Source organism: Sarcophilus harrisii, chromosome 4, assembly GCF_902635505.1.
Source record: "Sarcophilus harrisii chromosome 4, mSarHar1.11, whole genome shotgun sequence".
NCBI lineage: Eukaryota > Metazoa > Chordata > Mammalia > Dasyuromorphia > Dasyuridae > Sarcophilus > Sarcophilus harrisii.
Window position 1 is genome coordinate 236226149 of NC_045429.1, and position 18397 is coordinate 236244545.

Below are 18397 nucleotides of genomic sequence, written 5' to 3' on the forward strand. Positions count from 1 at the left end.
TTTCCTTTTATTTCATTCACCTTTTATCTTACTTCAGGGCCACCTAAATTCTCCATCTCTCTTGTATGTTCTACACTGTCAGGTTTATGGGAAAGTAACAGCTCCCATCAGAGATAGGGAACAATAGCATTATATCCCCTTTCCTTAGAGGGTTCTATTGTTAAAACACATTAGTCTTAGAAGACTTTAAAAGCAGCATTGACATGACAAAGTTGGAGGCTGTGCCCCCATGACTGGAATAAGTGGACCATGCAGCAGTCAGACCAGTTAACTTTGGCCATCTTCCTGGACAGTCTTGGTTATCCCATGGTTGAATGAGTTGATTGTGCAGAAGTCAATTGTTGCTATAATTCCCAACCTGGAATCAATCATTTCCCATTTTAGTTGGCCATCATTGATTCGATTATCACGGAAGATCTTTTTCTATACCTGATAGTCCCCTTCACTGGGTTAGTTTGTTTGCTTTTGCTATTGACTTTGAACCTTTACATTTGCACATTTCATAGAAAAAGAATGTTCTTAGTTCAAAAACTATCTGAAAATGGTGTGTAAACTCATTTACCCCAATACTAAGTCACCCCAAAATTACAGAAATCAACATTCTAAACTACATTAAAAGATAAATGATGGCATTGGAATGACCTTGACATGTCTATCCTGTGATGGTAGCCATTTCTAATCTGATATATGTTTTTCTTGTCAGCCTCAAGAGACAGTCTTTTGGATTATAAACATAGACAATGGCCCAGTTTGGAAAATAACATCTTTGTATTTAACCATGAAGCAAAAGTGCTTTAAATTTGAAGATATTTACTTTCATACTTTCAAAATACAGTATCAGTTTTTGTAAATGTTCAAATATTAGCTTTTTTTTTTTTTTTTTTTTTTTTTTTTTTAAATCTAGCCCATAGCATTAGCTGTGTAAGATTTTTTTTTTTTTCCTTCAGGATTTTAACCTCTGGTACCTTATTATTAAATGAATGGGTTAATGTTAGTGTACCTTGGAATTTCAGCCATCTCTGAAACATGCATTTTCATGCAATTAGAAGATAATGGGCTCTTAAACTGCCTTTCTTATTCTTCCTGATTCTCATTATTTTATCTTTTAAAAAGGGCTTTCAACATAGTTCATGCAATGATATGTATGGCTAAAGGAAGTGCTAAGCCTAGAAAGAAAAATCAAGAAATTATTTAAGTTTGACATGAGGCAAGCTGAGTACATCTGGACTTTCCCCTGCCTTACAAATGTTTTGAGATGATCTTGACATTCCAGTCCTTAGAGAGTCAGAAGGGAAAGCTGTTTCCTTGGCAGGCTGAGAAATGCTATCCAAAGTCTCACTTTCTGTCTCTTCTAGGCCCACTTCTTCATCAGTTATAAATAAAGTGGACTCTCTCCATTTGGGATAAAACTCTTGGCTGCCTCTGGAGCCCCCTGAGTCACTACCTGAAAGCTGCACATTCAGTTCCTCCGTAGATCTGATTAGGTTTTGTACAGATAATGATTTGCCCAAATCTTTTTGTACTGGAGGGCGAACAGACAGCAGGGTCTCTCCTCCCATGTCAAAGCTTTTTCTCAGGGAACGATCCTTGGTTGGGTTGGACTGTATAGATGGAACGCTTTCCTTTGAGGCAATGAGGCAGGCAGTGACATCGGAGATACTCTCCTGCATGGTGGCAGGGTTTATCTGTATGGGCTCAGGTTTGGGGATATGTTTGATGGCTGGGAGAGGGGGGATCTGTAAGGTGGTGGGGGCCACTGGCTTGGTCACCTGGTGTATTTGGTTTGTAATGTTGTTGGTGACCACCATTGCCGGTCCGTCGCTTTGACTCATTGGCACCGGTGTTGCTTGGCTATGCATAGTTGGGCTGAGAGCATAGAAAGTCTGAGTGCTGAACTCATTTGGTGTAAGTATAAACTGCAGGCCTCGGGAGATGTTGGCACTGGCAGACCTGGATAAGCATCCACTGTTTTGTGCGGAACTGGACAGGTCTTTGCTGTCCACAGGACTTTGATAATCAGATGTTTGTTCACATTCAAACGGTGGAATTTGAAATGAAGCCAAAGTCAGGGCTGATGCAGAGCCTTTCCTTAGGACCTGTTGATATATGTCCAGGAGGCAGTCCAGTTTTGATTCTATAGACTGCACCTAGAAGGTAAAAAAATGGCACACGTGAATACCAATAAAGAATCATACATATAATATGAGAATAATAGATGTATCATAGATATAATATAAGCAAATATTCTTATTTATTTTATAGATGAGGAAACTAAAAACAGGAGATGGATTAGGAATGTCAATTGTTTCAATTGATGCAGGATTTTTTTGGTAATGTTACTATAATTTATTATTTCTCCTATCTGTACATATACATTTTAAATATAATTACAAGAAGATATTATAGTTTTACTTTAAAAAAATTCAATTTTTTAACTCTAATTTTTTCCTTTGTCTCTTTTCTTCTCCATCCATTGAAAAGGCAAGAAAAATAAAGCTTATTATAAATATGTAGTCATGCAAAACAAATTTCTGAATTAGGCTAAAGAAAAAGAAAGCAAAAAGAAAAGTCTTTCTTCTATACTTTTAGTCCATTAAATCTCTCTCTGGAGAGTGATAGCATTATTAATCAGTAAGCCTTTAGCACTAGTCCTTTGGAATTGTGGTTGATTATTAAGTTGATCAGTTGGCCTATTAGATCTTTCTCTGGGAGGGGTGATAGCATTATTAATCAGTAAGCCTTTAGCACTGGTCCTTTGGAATTGTGGTTGATTATTAAGCTGATCAGTTGGTCCATTAAATCTCTCTTTGGAGAGTGATAGCATTATTAATCAGTAAGTCTTTAGCACAGTTAGCCACTGGTCCTTTGGAATTGTAGTTGATTATTGAGCTGATCAGTTAGTCCATTAGATCTCTTTCTGGGAGGGGTGATAGCATTGTTAATCAGTAAGTCTTTAACATAGTCACTGGTCTTTTGGAATTGTGGTTGATTATTGAGTTGATCAGTTAGTTCATTAGATCTCTCTGTGAGGGGTGATAGCATTATCAATCAATAAGTTTTTAGCATAGTTAGCCACTGGTCCTTTGGAATTGTGGTTGGTTATTGAGTTGATCAGTTGATTATCTTTAAAATATTGTGATCATTATATGAATTGTTTTCCTGGTTCTGCTCACTCCACTCTGCATCATTTCATAATAAGTCTTCACTTTAAGCCACAATTCTCTAGTCACCTACTATAGAAATGATCACTGAAAGTATTCATAATAAGTCTTCATTAAAAATTCATTCTACTTTCACTAGTATGTTCAAATGCACTGTGCCATTTGACATAAATTGGTCTTTCAAGGTATTCTTAAATTCTGGTCCTTCTAGTGTTAAGTGGTTTGCAGTGTCATACAAGTAGTAATTCTAGAAGAGTCAGAATTCAAACCCAGTTTCTTTGATGCTCAATTTAGGACTCACCATACTGAATCATATAGCCTTCTAATTTAATTCAATTAGTACTTATCAAACACTGGGCTGTCAGGTATTGTTCTAGATACTAGTGATAAAAGCAAAAATCAAATCAAAACATGTCTGCTCTCAAAGAGCTTATATTCTATAGGAGAATTTTCCTTTACAATGTAGGAACTGAAACAGAAGTTTAAATCTTACATATGATGCTTCCTGGTTGTGTGATCATGGGCAAGTCACTTACTTTCTCATGTAATATGCTTCTTCAAAATACAATTGATAGCATTTGTAGTATCTTCTTCACAGGGTGTTGTGTGGCTCATAATCTCAATAGATTATATGTGTCAGATGTTTTGAAAATTTGAAAGTGCTTTAGAAATGTCAATGATTGTTACTATTTGTATTGATTTTTGGCATCTTTTACTCTTTCTGACATTTAGTATGTTATTAATCAATGTTTATTGAATTAAAAAGGAGTTTAATTCTAGTAGAATCCTCCTACAGACTGCTGCTTGAGGGAGGAGACTCTTTTATCAGGAAGGTATGCAAGAGCTATGTGTCAAATGGAGATAAAATTTAAAAGGCTGCCATTTCTAGAACTCAAAATTAAAATGAAGATGTATGAGAAATAAAAAACAATTTCATGATATAGAAAAAAAATGTACTGGACTTAATATCTGGAGGCCTAGTTTCAGATTTTGGTCTTCTATTTAATAGTTGAATGACATTTAGCAAGTTACTTGGAAGATTTACATGTTAGTTTACTTATCTGTAAAATGTGTTTAATAATATTTTAAGCATTTACTTTATAGGACTGATGTGGCAAAAACATTTTAAAAATCTTAAAATTCAAAGGTGAGTTATTATTATTCAGGCAATTCTACGTACCTATATATATGTATATATACATACACACATATATAATATATGTATGTATATATACATTTGTTTCAGGTTAAATTGCTTTGAGTAGGAGGCTTGAATTATGTATTTTTGTGCAGACAGACCCTGAGAATTTTTCTACTAGCTGTGCATTTATAATTAAAATAATTTTTCCTTTATTAAAAAAAAGTATAATGATAAATTGAACCAAACTACTGGAAACCAGAATATAAGAAAGCAAGCCTTTGCCTTTTAAAAATGAGAAAACATACAATGGTTTCCAGCTCAAATTATTTTAATCATTGCAATGAACTGTTACTTTTAAAAAAATTTGTATGTTTCCTAGAGAAAATACTATGTACATACCTAATATATTTTTCCATTTTATTCCTTCTGGGTTTTATCTTTTTTTCTGATGTGTATTACCTGAAATATATCTGACCTCCTGCGATCAAACCAGATAGATGAGACAAAAAGAAGGCCAGACAGCTACCAAGGCTAGCTGAAACATACCTGTTTCTCAACCTTGACCACACGACCTAGCATGCTGAGGTCATCCGCAGTTTCTAGCTCTGCAGTGTTTTTCTCTCGGCTCTTCTTATCTGATGTAATTTGCCCTTTTCCAAGAATTTGATCAACGCTGTCAGAGAACAAAATTGAAATGAGTGTGGCTCCTAATGAAAGAGGCCTTGACACAGTCTGGTGGGTGAAATGATTTGGAAAGAAAAGGGAAATACAGTTATTTAAACATATGTTGAAATAAAACAAAAGGTTGACTTTATTCTTGTTGGTATTTATTCTAAGAGATGTAAAATTTTACTCACATAAAAACACTTTTTTTCTTTTCTTTTTCTCCCTCCTTCCCTCTTTTTTCCTTTCTCTTTCTTTCTTTCTTTCTTTTTCTCTCTCTCTCTTCCTTCCTTTCTTCCTTCCTCCATCCTTCCCTTTTTCCTTTCTTCCTTTTTTCTTTCCCTTTTTTCTTCCCTCCCTTTTTTCTCTCTCTTTCCCTTCCTTCTTTTTCTCCCTCCCTCCCTCTCTCTCCTTTTCCTCTCCTTCCCTCCTTCTCTTTCTTCTTCCTTTCCTCCCTTCCTTTCTCCCTTCCCTCCACTTTTTGTCTTACTAATGCAGATCATAATATCTAGTGATAGAACTTTCCAAATTTAGCTGGATTGGTACTCAGATGACAGAGTCCCAGAATCATAAACTCTAAGAACTAGAGAAACTTCCAAAGTCTAGCCCATCTATAACCAAGAATCTCACCAACCATTATTCCTTATTGGTCATCCAACTTTTGCTTGAAGATTTACAAAGAGGGGTAACCCATTAGCTGTTGATTTCATTCCACTTTTGGAGAGTCATAATCATTAGGAAATATTTCCCTGTTGACTATTCTAATTTTGTCTTTTTTTTCCAATTTTTTTTTTTCATAGCTAACAGTAAATACTATTTGCAACAAGAGTTAACTTTACATAGAAATAAAAGATTGATAAATAGGACCAAAATAATCAGTGTGTGTGTGTGTGTGTGTGTGTGTGTGAAATAAGTATGCATCCAGTAAATGATTTTTGCTTTTCTAATATAAAAACATCTTTCCTTGATTAGTTGAATAGTGTATACACTGTATTATTCTCTTGTATCATGTACTGAACATTATTCCTTGTTCATGATGGAACAACAATAAAAATTTTTTAGAAAAAAAACAGAATAGAAAAAAGAAAGAAAAGAAAGATAAAACAAAATAGAACAAAACAGAACATTGTCAGGAGCTCAGCAGAACATCAGGGAGGATTCAAAATATACAGCAATAACTTTCCATTTCAAGAAAGCATATACAAGGATAGAAGACGTTATATTCCTTTAGTGTCTCATCTTTTATTTGCTTCTTTGTAGATTATTCCTTTGTTCTCTACTGTGCATTTTTTACTTTGTTCTTTTTTTTCCACTTTCATTCCCCCCTCCAAGCAGGCTATAGTTAAACTCAGATGTATATATATATATATATATATACATTAATTCTACATTTAATTAATTAATATACAGATTAATGTGTCTGTTATATATATACATTAATTCTACATTTAATTAATTAATATACAGATTAATGTGTCTGTAAGTATATATATATATATTATTATATATACATTAATCTCCCCATAGACCTCCTCCCCACATATATATACATATAATATATGCATATTCAGACATACATAGAGCTACATACATACATATCTACATATGCTCAGATACATATATGCAATTTAATGTAGATTTCTCTCTTGATTGAATCCTTAAGTTTGACTTTGTCTAAGATCAGTGATTATTAGTCCCACTTTTTTTCCTAATAAATTCTATTCCTGATCCTTGTTGTAGTATTTGTGTATATCTCTTATTTCCTATCTAGGTTAATTCTTCTACTTTAATTCTACTTCTTAATTTGCCTTATTACTTAACCTCCTCCCACCCTTATCATACCTTTTCCTTTTCTCTTAATTTCATTCTTATTAATCTACATTAGTCCATTGCCATTAATCTAAGCATCCTTCTATACCTCATTATCCTTTATCCTTTTCCCATTAATCTACACATGTTGTCCCAACTGCCATAAATCTACTCCTTCTTGACTTCACTTTTTGCTTAAAGATTTTGGAGGGTCCTATATTATACTCTTCTTGTTGCCTATTTAATCCTTCCCAATGTGAATAGTTTTTTAGAACTACCAGCCTCCCCCCTTCCCCTCCCATTAATGCCTCTGTGGAAATTCTTCTTCCGCACCTTATTTCATATAGCATAATTTCTATTTTTAGTTTTTCTTAGACAATTTTGCTTTTTTAGAGCCAGATCATACTCAATTCTGCCCCATTCTTTCTTTTGAGCTACCCAATTACTGATGCCATTCTTAAACATATGGTATACATTTCCATACACATCACATAAACAATTTGTCCAAATTGAATTTTTTGAAATTTATCTTTGGTATTCCTATATGTTAAATTTTCTATTAAGTTCAGGTTTAGGTCAGACAAGGTCCTGAAAATCTGCAAATTAGTTGAATATCCACTTTTTCTTCCATTCAATATTTTGGATTATTTTGTTGGTTATGATATTTTTGGCCACAGACCTAGTTCTTTTGATTGCCAGAATCTGTGATCTTTTATTGTGGCTGCTGATAAATCCTGTACAATTCTAATTATAGCCCTAGCATATTTGAATTTTTTTTAATGTGTATTTTGTTTCTTGCAGAATTTTCTCTTTGATCTGGGGGTTTCAAAATTTGACAACAATATTCTTATGTGTTTTCCAAAAAAGATCTCTTTAAGGTGATGATAGGTGGATTTCTCCCCCCCCCCATTTCTACTTTCTCCTCATGTTCTGTCACTCCAGGACAATTTTCTTTGATTATTTCTCGCATTATCAAATCAAGCTTCTTTATTTGGTCAGAGCTTTCAGGTAGTCCAATTATCTTTTAATTTTTCTTTTTGATCTGTTCTCCAGATCTATTGTTTTATTTATATTTCACATTCTATTCTATTTTTTTTCCATTCTTTATATTTTGCTTTGTTATTTCTTGGTCTATTATAGCTTCAGTGGCTTCTCTTTGCCTAATTCTAATTTTCAAAGAATTATTTTCTTCTTCAAGACTCTATATCAGGTCAGGTAGGTGGTGGATAGAGCATCAGCCCTGAAGTCAGGAGGATCTGAGTTCAAATGTGATCTCAGACACTTAACATGTCCTAGCTGTGTGACCCTGGGGATGTTACTTAATCCCAATTCTGTCAGCAAAAAACCCCAAACCAAACCAAACCAAACCAAAAATTCTTATGTCTTCTTTTTTAGTTGGTTAACTTTTTTTTTTTTCATAAATTTAGTTTTCTTGAATGGTTTTAATTTAATTTTTTGCTTTTCCTCATTTTTTCTCATTTGATTTTTAAAGCCTTTTCTGAGTTCTACAAATTTTTCCTGGACAGGTAGTCATTTAACTTTACTTTTTTTTTTTTTTTTTTTTTAAACTTTATTATTTTTCTCTGGAGATGAACTCTGGTCTTTCCTATTCCCATAGTAAATTTTTATGGTTGGGTTCTTCCTTTTTTTGCCAGTTCATTTTTTTTTTTTTAAATGAGAACTATTAGTGCAAGCACTTACAATTCTAGGGTGAGTGGATGGTACCTCTAGTTTCCCTTCAGCTTTTCCCTCTGACCTGGAACCCCAAACCAAGAGCTCTAAAAAGTGCTTCCAGCCAGCACTGTCCCTGCTTCCTTTTTGGGCCTGACATTCCTTATCAGCTGAGGTTCCCTCAGTCCTTCTAGCTCAGCTTCCAAGTCCTCAAGCTCTCTGACCGAACAACATACATATATATGCGTATGTAAACACATACACATATATATTATTATTATTTTTTGTGAGGCAATTGGGGTTAAGTGACTTGTTTAGTTTATTTAGTTTATTGTTTAGACACAATATTAAGTGTCTGATGCTGGATTTCAACTTAGATTCTCCTGACTTCAGGACTGGCACTGTATCCAATGGGGTCCTTATCTATCTATCTATCTGTCTGTCTGTCTATCCATCCATCCATCTATCTATCTATCTTGACAAGAAGTGACATGTCAGTGGATAGACAACCAGCCTTAGTTAGAAATACCTGTAATGCAAGCCCTGTGTCTAACACATATTAGCTATGTAATCAGGAGCAAGTCTTTAAATTTTTTCATGCTTCTGCCAGCTAAGGGTTTAAATTATTCATTACTTAGAGCACATGACTCATTGGCTACAGAACTGGCCCCAAAGTCAGAAAGGCCTGAGTTCGAATCTAACTTCAGATATTTACTAATTCTATGACTCTAAGCAGGTCACTTCACCCTGATTGTCACAGAAAAAAAATTTGTGGATTACTTGCATAGAATTTTCATGCTGAATCTTCTACATTGATGAAATCATAGGAACAACAAGAAAATATGGACATGTGGGTTAAAGCTGCTATAAATAAACTGTATCTTGTGTTAACATCTTTGTTCCTTCTATCTTACAGAAAGTTTGTAATGAAAATAAATTTGTAGTCTTAAAGAGCTACAAAAAGGTGAGTGATCACTATCACCACCATCATAGTTTTTATGTTTCATGGCTGTCAGTAGGATGAATACCCTTTCTAATGAGATCACAGATCCATCATTCTTGGAAATACCCTTAAAAGATTATCAAAATTAAAAATTGCTGGGAAAATTGGAAACTAATATGGCAGAAACTAGGCATTGATCCATACTTAACGCCGTACACCAAGATAAGGTCAAAATGGGCTCATGACCTAGGCATAAAGAATGAAATTATTAATAAATTGGAGGAACATAGGATAGTTTACCTCTCAGACCTGTGGAAGGGGAAGGTCTTTATGACCAAAGCAGAACTAGAGATCATTACTGATCACAAAATAGAAAATTTCGATTATACCAAACTGAAAAGTTTTTGTACAAACAAAACCAATGCAGACAAGATTAGAAGGGAAGCAATAAACTGGGAAAATATTTTTACAGTCAAAGGTTCTGATAAAGGCTTCATTTCCAAAATATATAGAGAATTAACTCTAATTTATAAAAAATCAAGCCATTCTCCAATTGAAAAATGGTCAAAGGATATGAACAGACAATTCTCAGATGAAGAAATTGAAACTATTTCTAGTCATATGAAAAGATGCTCCAAGTCATTATTAATCAGAGAAATGCAAATTAAGACAACTCTAAGATACCACTACACACCCGTCAGATTGGCTAAGATGACAGGAAAAAATAATGATGATTGTTGGAGGGATGCGGAAAACTGGGACATTGATGCATTGTTGGTGGAGTTGTGAACAAATCCAACCATTTTGGAGAGTAGTTTGGAACTATGCTCAAAAGTTATCAAACTGTGCATACCCTTTGATCCAGCAGTGTTACTACTGGGATTATATCCCAAAGAGATTATAAAAGAGGAAAGGGACCTGTATGTGCACGAATGTTTGTGGCAACCCTTTTGTAGTGGCTAAAAACTGGAAACTGAATGGATGTCCATCAGTTGGAGAATGGCTGAATAAATTGTGGTATATGAATATTATGGAATATTACTGTTCTGTAAGAAATGACCAACAGGATAATTTCAGAAAGGCCTGGAGAGACTTAACGAACTGATGCTGAGTGAAATGAGCAGGACCAGGAGATCATTATATACTTCAACAACAATACTATATGATGACCAGTTCTGATGGATCAGGCCATCCTCAGCAACGAGATCAACCAAATCATTTCTAATGGAGCAGTAATGAACTGAACTAGCTATGCCCAGAAAAAGAACTCTGGGAGATGACTAAAAACCATTACATTGAATTCCCAATCCCTATATTTATGCACACCTGCATTTTTATTTCCTTCACAAGCTAATTGTACAATATTTCAGAGTCTGATTCTTTTTCTACAGCAAAATAACGTTTTGGTCAGGTATACTTATTGTGTATCTAATTTATATTTTAATATATTTAACATCTAATGGTCATCCTGCCATCTAGGGAGGGGTGGGGGAGGTAAGAGGTGAAAAATTGGAACAAGAGGTTTGGCAATTGTTAATGCTGTAAAGTTACCCATGTATATATCCTGTAAATAAAAGGCTACTAAATTAAAAAATAAAAAAAAAAAAAAAAAGGCTACATGGTGTAGTTCCAAAAAAAAAAAAAAAAAAAGAGGTGAAAAATTGGAACAAGAGGTTTGGCAATTGTTAATGCTGTAAAGTTACCCATGTATATATCCTGTAAATAAAAGGCTATTAAATAAAAAAAAAAATAAAGTTAAAAAAAAAGATTATCAAAATTAAGGTTATGACTATATTTTGTATTGGAAAAGGCAAGTCATGTGTGGTTTTGTGTGAGGTAATGATTGAAATAAAGAGAAATGATTTGGTGCCACAAAAATCTTTTTTTCTCTCCTTATAGTATAAAAAATTTCAATATAAAAATTTTAAAAATTAAATTTTTTCCTAAAAAATGAAAATTAATATTCCCCTAAAAATTAGGGAACTAGAGAGCAAATTCTTTTAAAGAAAAGCTTAAAATGATTTATTTATCCAGGGGCAAAGTAAAGTGAAGAATCAGAATAGTTGCTGGGTCACAAGCTCCTGGAGGACAAACAATGTCTTTTTGCATAGCCGTGGAGTTATGAAGACTTCTGATACCTCCTGGCTGTGTGATCATGGGTTAACCTCTCTGGGACTCAGTTTAAAGTTAGGTTGATAATACCTGTAGTATCTCCTACACAAGGTGTTTGTGAAGTTCATATGAGATTATTTTTGTAATGCTTTGAAAATCTAAAAGCTACAGAAATATCAGCTAATTATATTATTATTTGTATTAATTTTGACATCTCTCAGTCTGCTTGGCATCTAGTATGTTTTAAAGTAATATTTATTGAATCAAAATAAACAATTTTGACTAAATGTGGATCACAATATAATATTTTCACCTTTGTTTGCTTGCTTTTTTCTTTCTAATTTTTTCTTTTCCCTTTTTGATTTGATTTTTCTTGTGCAGCATGATAAATGTAGAAATATGTTGAGAAGAATTGCACATGTTTAACCTCTATTGAATTATTTGGTGACTAGAAGGGGAAGAGGAGAAGAGAGGAAGAGAAATTTGGAACATAGTCTTGCAAGAGTGAATGTCAAAAACTATCTTTGCATGTATTTTGAAAATTAAAAAAAACTATTATTAAGAAAAAAAATAAAATGAATTTAATTCTAGGTGAATTTTATCCATATTAAAAATAACAACAACTTGCCTCTGACTTACTCGGGGTTGGAACTGGATTGCCTGGACAATCATCTCAACTTCCTGTTTTACTAAAGATATGAAGGCTATACTTATCCAAAGCCAAGTTATTTAGTCTGAAAGATTGTAAACTTCTCTACTCAGTTAATCAATAAATCAATCAACAAGCACTTATTATGTTTCAGACACCAAATTAAATGCTGAAGAGCAAAGGAATTGTCTCATTCATTTTTTTTTTTTTTAATTTCCATAGCGCTTAGCTTAGTATTTTACATAGTTTCTCATACTTTTGTTGTTCTTCAATTGTTCTCAGTTGTATTTCTCCTGACCTTTGGGGTTTTCTTGACAAAGATACTAGAATGTTTTGCCATTTCCTTCTCCTGCTCAATTGAGGCAAATATAGTTAAATGACTTGCCCAGGGTTATACAGTGAGTAAGTGTATGAGCTCAGATTTAACTCTGGAAGATAATTTTTCTTGACTCCAGGTTTTGCATTCTAACTGTTATACCACCCAAGTGCCCTTCTTCCACATAGTAAGAAGTAAATATTTGAATTACTGAATGAATATAGAAAATATATATTTCTACCATGTTTAACATATATTGGACTACTTGCTATCTAGGGGAGAGGGTGGGGAACGGGGGGAAATTGGAACACAGGGTTTGCAAGGGTTAATGTCAAAAAATTATCCATGAATATGTTTTGAAAAATAAAAAGCTTTAATTAAAAAAAGAAAATTAATCAATAAATACATTTTAAAAGTATATTATGTGTTATTATCGTGTTTCTTTTGTGTGTTTGTCTAGGTAGGGAGTTATGCAAGAAATACAGGGAATCCCCAAATTTTAATTCACATTTCTGTTATTTAAAGCTTAAAACTGCACCAAGATTTTTATCACATCCTGTATAAGGTTCGGTTCTTGTTGCAGGAGCTCTTTGATCTGACAAGTCTATCAGTCTAAATGGTTGGCCTTGTTTCAACAAAATATTGAGTTATCTAATGCTTTGAATGATCTGATAAGATGTTTTGGTTGAAAATAATGTTTTTGACATTTTCACAGATAAATTTATTTCAACCAATTAGTGAAGCATTTATTTACTTCTAACATTTCTGGCAATAGAGAAATTGTTAGAGAAGGCTTTGTCCTCAATTTAGTCATATTGTATGTTCCTTTAGGGCAGGAATTATCTTTCTATTTTGTGTGTCCCCAGAGCTTAGTATCATATCTGGGACATAGCAGGAACTGAAAAAAAAATTGCTTGTTGGTTATTGACTGTTAATTAGTTAGGCGCAATAAGACCCACCAAAAACCAATGAGCAAACCCCATAAGATGTTGCAATGAAAGGATGAATTCTGTGGTAGTTCTAAGAAGAGAAGGGTCAATATTGGAAATTGTAAGAGGGTGTGAGATTTGTTTTGCTTTTGTATAGCCTGATTCGTTGGGACTCCATTTGGAGTTTTCTTAGTAAAAATACTAGAGTGGTTTGCCATTTCCTTTTCCAGCTCATTTTATAGGTGAGGACATTGAAGCAAACAGGAATAAAGTGACTTGCCCAGGGACACACAGCTAGTATCTGAAGTTAGATTTGAATTCAAGTCTTTTTGACTTACAGGCCCTTTCACAGAAGATAGGAAGGATTTATTTAGTAAGATGGAATGGGAAGACCAGTTTAAATAAGGAAAAAAAACCAGGAGTTTTCTAAAAGGCATTTTTGGAAAAAACAAAAACCCAAAACACAACACAAACTTTTTTTAAACAAAAAGGACACATTCCATAAGGGTGATCTCTTATTAAATGTTCAACAAGATTAGTTTGACAATACTTTCCTTTTTAGATGTGATAGAGGTCTATGTGAATGGAAGTCTTATTGTATGCTTCAGAATAGGGAATATTTTTTCATTGTGTCTTTGTATTCCCAGACCTTAGCACAGTGCCTGGCACATGGGATATATTTGATCAGTGCTTGCTAAATGGATTTCTATATCATCTCAAGAAGCTTGTTACTGCAAATAAATGTATTATTATTATTTTTTAAAAGGACTTACAAAGTCATCTGGTATTTCGTTGTGGGGTTGATATGACCCAGGCTTTTTGAAGGTTGGTTATATTATTAGAACAAAAGTTCTGGTAGAACTTACCAGGTCAGTAAGGAATAGGAATGGTTGGTGGTCGTTGTTTTATCCTGAGGAACAAATCTCAAGGTAGTTCATATGCATTTTTAAACTATGAAAAGAACCCATTACTTACCGTGTTTGAAGACTCTTGATTCTACAGAGCATATCCAGATGTCCAGCAGAATATTGTTCAATGACATCTTTCACATCATAGGGACGTAATGTCTCCTTAAACTTCCTTTTTGCAACATGAAACTTCATAATTCTGCAAAAAGAAATACATTGCCAATGATTCCAAATCCTTTTGATTAAAAAAGTTATTGAAGTTAGTGTAAAAGTGAACATAATTGCAATACTTCTGTGATCTTAGTGTGGAGACTAAAGGATTTTCATCTATGACCTTTCATAAAATTGCCATAAGAAGTCCCTAAAGTGCTAGGGGTCTTTCCCAAATTGTCTAGACATCATTGAAAAAATACAATAAATTATTTATTTAAAAATTTTCATAAGATTGTTTCTTTTTTTAAATTTTAATAGCCTTTTATTTACAAGTTATATATATGGGTAACTTTACAGCATTGACAGTTGCCAAACCTCTTGTTCCAATTTTTCCCCTCCTTCTCTCCAACTCCTCCCCAAGACGGCAGGACAAGATTGTTTCTAAAAAATAAACTTTGCTTTACATCTTTTGTTTTCCATCAGCTACATTTTCTGATATAACCCTCTTCCAGGGCTTCCCAGGGAGAAATCTTTTATTACAAAGAAAAACTAATAAAAAAAAAAAAACCCCAACACAGTTAAATCTAACTAACCAGAAATAGTTTGGCATTATATGTAACATTCCATACTACTGAGAAACTAGGAATGGGGTGGGGGGAAATGAGAATGGCACTTTCTCATATCTTTTCTTTGGGGCCAGTCTTCATTATAATTCACACTATTCATTTTCCTTTTTTGCTGTTGTTTTTCCATTTATGTTGTAATTATTGTGTAAGGCAGCTAGGTGATATATATGGTGGATAGAGTGCTGGGCCTTGATCTTCCTGAATTCAAATCTGGCCTCAGATATTTGCTAGCTATGTGACCTACTCACTTTAACCTTGTTTGCCTTAGTTTCCTTCTCTGAAAAATGAGCTAGAGAAGGAAATGGGGTCAAGGACAAGACTGAAAACAACAACAATTTATGTATATATAATTTTTTTTATTGTTCTTGTTGGTCCCTTGTTCTCAAAGGGGATTGATAACATCACAAGGATGATGTCTTGACTTGATTGTGAATTGGATTTAAGGGAACCAGAGCTTCTAGTTCACATTAGTTTTCTCATACTTTCCTATATATTCATTATTTCTTATGTACTATAATATTTCATTACAGTCACTGATTATGACTTGTTTAACTATTTACCAGTGGGTTTGCAGTGTTTCTAGTTCTTTGTGACCAAAAGGTGGTACAATAAATATTTTAGCATAATATGAGGTCTTTCTTTTTATAATTGACCTCCTTAGGGTATATATCTAGCAAATGAAATCTCTGGGAAAAATGAATATTCAAATACACAAACCAGAATAATAATTCAAATATTGTTAGTTTCACTTCATAAATGAAAAAGCCAAGACCCAGAAAAATTAGATAACTTGATCAAGGTGGCAGCTACTTTAAGTGACAGAATTCATTTCTTTTGATTACAATCTCAGTATTCAGTCTAATATATGATGGAGAGTAAGATTAATTTGGACTAATTGGATTAAATATTTCAGATCTGTCATCTTTTAATTCCATACGGAAAAAAAATAAACCTGAGTAACGGATTTAGAAATCTCTAGATCTACTTTTAAAATTAAAGCCAAGGGGGGCAGCTAAGTGGCACAGTGGATAGAGTACCAGCCCTGAAGTCAGGAGGACCTGAGTTCAAATCTTATCTCAGACACTTCTAGCTTGCTAGCTGTGTGACCCTGGGCAAGTCACTTAATACCAATTGCCTCAGCAAAACAAAAACAAAAACAAAAACAAAATAAAATTAAAGCCAAAATGCAATACTGCTTTCCCCCCAAGTGATTAGGAAAGTTCAGAAGTCCAGACTCAGTTCCTAGAGATGGCATCTATCTAGAAATTGTTTCTGTGGTTGAGATGACTTTTATAAATTAGTTTCCAATTTCTGAAATGCAAGTGTATATTCAGGATTCTGTTTTTAGTCTTAGAGAAAATGTTTTAAAGACTATATATCTCCTTTCATAAGGACAATAATAATAATATTCTAAGATCTACAAAGTGCTTTACATATATTGTCTCATTTGATCCTCACAACAGCCCTACAAAGTAGGTGTTATTATTATTCCCATCATTCAGAGAGTGATATTGAGCATTGAAAAGGTTGTATCTTGCCCATCTTGCCATAGGTGTATCTTGCACATAAATAAATCCAGGAAATAATTGTCTGGGGTAGGATTTGAATTCAGGTCTTCCTGATTCCAGGTAATCCTGGAATACCCCATTCCAACCCCAGCTAAAGACAACTATATGGTGGGTCAATAAATTTTTATAATATATTAATATAATTACATTTTTAAAATCTAGGCTTATAATTTCTTTCCCTAATACCCCTCACCTCTTACATATAGATCAGAGGAGGTATAAGATTGGATGAATCTCCCATGGTCACAAAGTTAGACTGATCTTGAGCAAGGCATTTCTGACTCCCAGGCTGGTCCCCTACTACATGACTTAAAACTTTTTCCACTCACAACCCCTTTTCATCTGAGAAATTTTTATGTGGGCCCTCAAATAAAACATTTAGATAATAAATCATAATTTTGTGACCCTTTCATTCATTTATGAAATCCCATATGGATTTGTGAACCAGTTTTAGAAACTGGGCTTTATTACACCATGATACCTCTCATGGCTACTTATGTTTTAAAAAAAATTCCTAAAAGTATTTAAAGATTAAAGTGGGAGATTAAAAAAAAAGCAGATTAAAACAAAAACTCACAGAAAACAGACTTATCCATAGGAAATATATATACTCATAAACACACACAGATGTGTACACACATGTACATATGTATGTGTGAAAGCATATTTGAATACAGAAACTTGTAATACAAGATGGATCTCCCAGGATCTCAAAATGAATATACTCTATATAGCTAATTGCCAATCCGACAAGACAGATCCAGAGTGCAGAAAACTATTCAGCAGTCCTTCTGTTTTCAATTTAATACATTCTTTTTTGAATGAACTGTTTGTTCCTTTGTCTATTATAACAGAGAAATTGTGTCATCAACAACTTGTAAGTCAATGATGGATTTGGGATAGTCTTTTCACATTGAAGAGCTAAAAACTTAGTGTACATTCAGTTGTTTCTCTATAATTTGTATCTATCTATCCCCTCTCTTCCCCCACCCATTATTTTTTCCTCTTATTATGGATTTTTTTTCTTACAGAAGATTTAAATAGATGACAATTATCCTGATTGAAGGATAGTTTGTTTCAATTTAGCACCTTTTTTTGGTATGGTGATGATGATGATGGTACTTGATATTTATTTAATGCTTAAAGATTGTCTAAATACTTTATATAGATATCAATCTCATTTGATTGTCACAACTATTGGAGGTAGATGCTGTTATTGTTCCCATTTTAGACAAACAGGTAGTTAACATTTGAGGGGGTATTCTTGAGTCCTTCTGACTCCTAAATTCATCATTCAATCCACTAATCCATACTACTTTCTTGTCTGTCTTTTCTTTTCTAATTTTTGTAGGAACAAACTGATCTTGATTATATTTTGAATATATCAACTTTTTTTTCTTTAATGTGCATTTTTATTTGAATTGATCTTAATTGTACAGGTAAAGCTCTTCTCCCCTAAATACTAGGATCATTCTCAAAACTCTTGGAGAGATTGTAAACTTCTTCATTCACATCTATATTGGGGTCAGAGAGGGAATTTAGGGAGGTCATTCTTTATGGCTCTAATAATTAAAAAAAAAAAGGAACCTGTTCAACTTTTGGTTCATTTGTGGGTCAGGTAACCATCATAAAACAACTGAAAAATGGACTCCAGGAAAAGTTTTCTAATGGCTGTGATTGTACTGACTGAGGGCCACAAGCCTGGGAGTCTGCATGTCATCAAACAGTAATATTGGGAGCAGAAATGG

The 18397-nt window shown here is 33.6% G+C and overlaps 1 protein-coding gene across 3 annotated transcripts in view; it reads right to left on the reverse strand.

Annotated features, from left to right (window-relative positions):
• Window positions 1-390: 390 nt before the first annotated feature.
• The window catches only part of KCNQ5 (potassium voltage-gated channel subfamily Q member 5), a 622012-nt gene continuing 604005 nt past the window's right edge, over window positions 391-18397 (reverse strand). For all 3 annotated transcript variants that reach the window (XM_031964627.1, XM_031964626.1, XM_031964625.1), the window contains 3 exons: window positions 14370-14501; window positions 4849-4975; window positions 391-2147 (listed from right to left, as the gene is read on the reverse strand). In XM_031964627.1, the coding sequence (XP_031820487.1) occupies window positions 1188-2147; window positions 4849-4975; window positions 14370-14501 (1219 nt within the window). In that variant the 3' untranslated portion in view covers window positions 391-1187. The remainder of the gene's footprint in view (window positions 2148-4848; window positions 4976-14369; window positions 14502-18397) is intronic.